The sequence below is a fragment of the Helicoverpa zea genome, chromosome 23 (genome assembly GCF_022581195.2).
Source record: "Helicoverpa zea isolate HzStark_Cry1AcR chromosome 23, ilHelZeax1.1, whole genome shotgun sequence".
In the NCBI taxonomy this organism is placed as follows: Eukaryota; Metazoa; Arthropoda; class Insecta; order Lepidoptera; family Noctuidae; genus Helicoverpa; species Helicoverpa zea.
Window position 1 is genome coordinate 1,390,720 of NC_061474.1, and position 2,157 is coordinate 1,392,876.

A 2,157-nucleotide genomic window follows, 5' to 3' on the forward strand; every position below is an offset into this window, starting at 1 on the left:
TATTTTTGCACATTTGGCCCACATGACTTGCAAAATAGCAAAAATCTATTTCTAAAATATACTTAGGCATCAGTATGACTGTGTTAACTGATGTGTATTAACTATTATTACATTGAAGCAAGGTTATTTGAATTTTAAATCAGTGTTAATTTAAGTAGGCAGTAAAATGCTCATGCTTGGCTGCCTAGTCAATAAAAAATAATGCAATGTGAATAAATAGGTTAGGAGATGTGCCTATCTTATATCCTACAAGTTTTCTATATGTAATTACTGAAATAAAAGACCATTTACTTCGATCAAAGTTTTAATGTTCTCTCCACATACCAAAACTCTAATCATTTACAAATTTTTGCAATTTTTATAATTTTATTTATACAATGTTAGCTCAGTAACCTATAGAGCTACCTGTGACTAATCTTTTGTTTCTTTAAATCTATTTTTTTAAGAAAGCAAATCTTTACTCCGGACATGAATCAACAACTTTAGAAAATATTTTAAAAATATTCTAAGGTGTATATAACACCTTTTACTATACATATATACTCTATGATTTCCTGGTGCACTGTCAAAAATAATGTATAATAATTATATTTTTATAATATAATGTTAATGTTACCTATATCGCCAATGTCTCAACAATAGGTTGATTACAACACTTAACTAAGTCCTATTTAAACAGAATCGACATGTTTCATATCCCATTATGCTGTATGTTACAATATAAACTAAAAATAATGTATTAGTGCATGGCATAAGAGTTTAAGCAGTTTTAAATCAGGTTTGTCGAGGTTTCCAAAGTCACATGTATTAAAAAAATTAAAAAAACCGTGTCCCTGTACCAACATAACACATTCACAATTTACACACAAATAAATGTAGAACATGTAAAAATTCAAAGTACATTTACTTTAGGAACACAATGTAAAATAAAACGAGAACTATTTGAGACACCTCTGTGCCTTTGGAAACCCTATTTCACTGGGTGAGCAAAATTAAAAACTACACCATTGTGGCCGACTATAAGTTTAATCGGTTTTTTTATCTGCAGCTTTGGTTTCTGATTCGGGTTTCTTTTCCTTTTCCTTCTCTTTCTCGTTGGTGATGATTTCCTTGGCCTCCTGCTTCGAGGCTTCGTCGAAGTTACCGACTAGGTTAGGCACCTCGTCGTCCTCGTCGAGTGGTTTCGGCGCCGCCACGCTCGATGCCAGCCTCTTCAGCTGGTTCAGACCCTCGGGCCCGAGCTGACTGAGGATGCCGGGCAGCATCTCGGCGATCTGCTTGTTCTCTCCATGACCGGTGATAGCGAAAGTGTTGGCCGCGAGGGAAGCCTGCGCTTTCGGGTTGTTGAAGTGTATCACTGTTCCGTCATCTTTTATCATATTCACCTCCTCGATGCCGGGGATAGTGTTGACTGACAGCTTCTTGAGAGACGATTGCAATTTCTTGTCGTCTGTCGCCGCGGTAACGTGAACAACCTTTTTCTTGCGTCTCGGTGTGCCCTTACCGCCGATGCGCACCTGTGACTGCAATTTCTTTAGCTTTTCGGTGTTCATTATGTTATTTTAATACACGACGCCCGATTATCGAAACTCGGCGCACTTTTTAGTGTAAGTATTTATTCAATATGCACCGTGATCACACAGGTTTTCCATGTAACTTGATCGTACGCACGTGTTTTGAACACCGGTTAGTTACAAAGGGAAAATGGTGGATTTCAGACAAGTTATTTCTGATTTCCTACTTCTCATAGTTGGCAGCACTGTCGATTAGCTGTTTCATTTCACGTACATTGCAGAGCATCGATCAGAGTTTTCGTGATTTTTTTTACTAAATAGCAATAATAAATTGTGTGATTTGGCTATTATTATAATTTAATCATAACCTTTGTAATTGTACAAATCAAACGTATTAAATAAAAAAATCAATTGAAAAATACTAACAAAAACTGTAACTCACATTTATAAAAATCATTTTTTGACCCAAAAGACTTTTTTACCTAGTTTATCGTATTTTACTTTATGTAATGCCTTGATTATCCAATTTATATAAAACTGAAAAAAACTTTTATAATTAAATTCCACTAAACCAACGTGGAATGAAACGCAATGTACGATATATGTTGCCAGTTAACAAAACTATAATTTTAGCGACATCTAT

The 2,157-nt window shown here is 35.0% G+C and overlaps 1 protein-coding gene across 1 annotated transcript; it reads right to left on the reverse strand.

Moving 5' to 3' along the window:
* Nucleotides 1-286: 286 nt before the first annotated feature.
* LOC124641921 (transcription factor BTF3 homolog 4-like) lies at nucleotides 287-1,724 on the reverse strand. Its single transcript, XM_047180180.1, has one exon. The coding sequence runs from the start codon at nucleotides 1,551-1,553 to the stop codon at nucleotides 1,026-1,028; it is 528 nt and encodes a 175-aa protein (XP_047036136.1). The 5' UTR covers nucleotides 1,554-1,724; the 3' UTR covers nucleotides 287-1,025.
* Between the last annotated feature and the right edge of the window lie 433 nt (nucleotides 1,725-2,157).

Excerpts from the sequence above, each read along its gene's own strand:
- LOC124641921 (XM_047180180.1), bottom strand. The coding sequence starts at position 1,553 with ATGAACACCGAAAAGCTAAAGAAATTGCAGTCACAGGTGCGCATCGGC.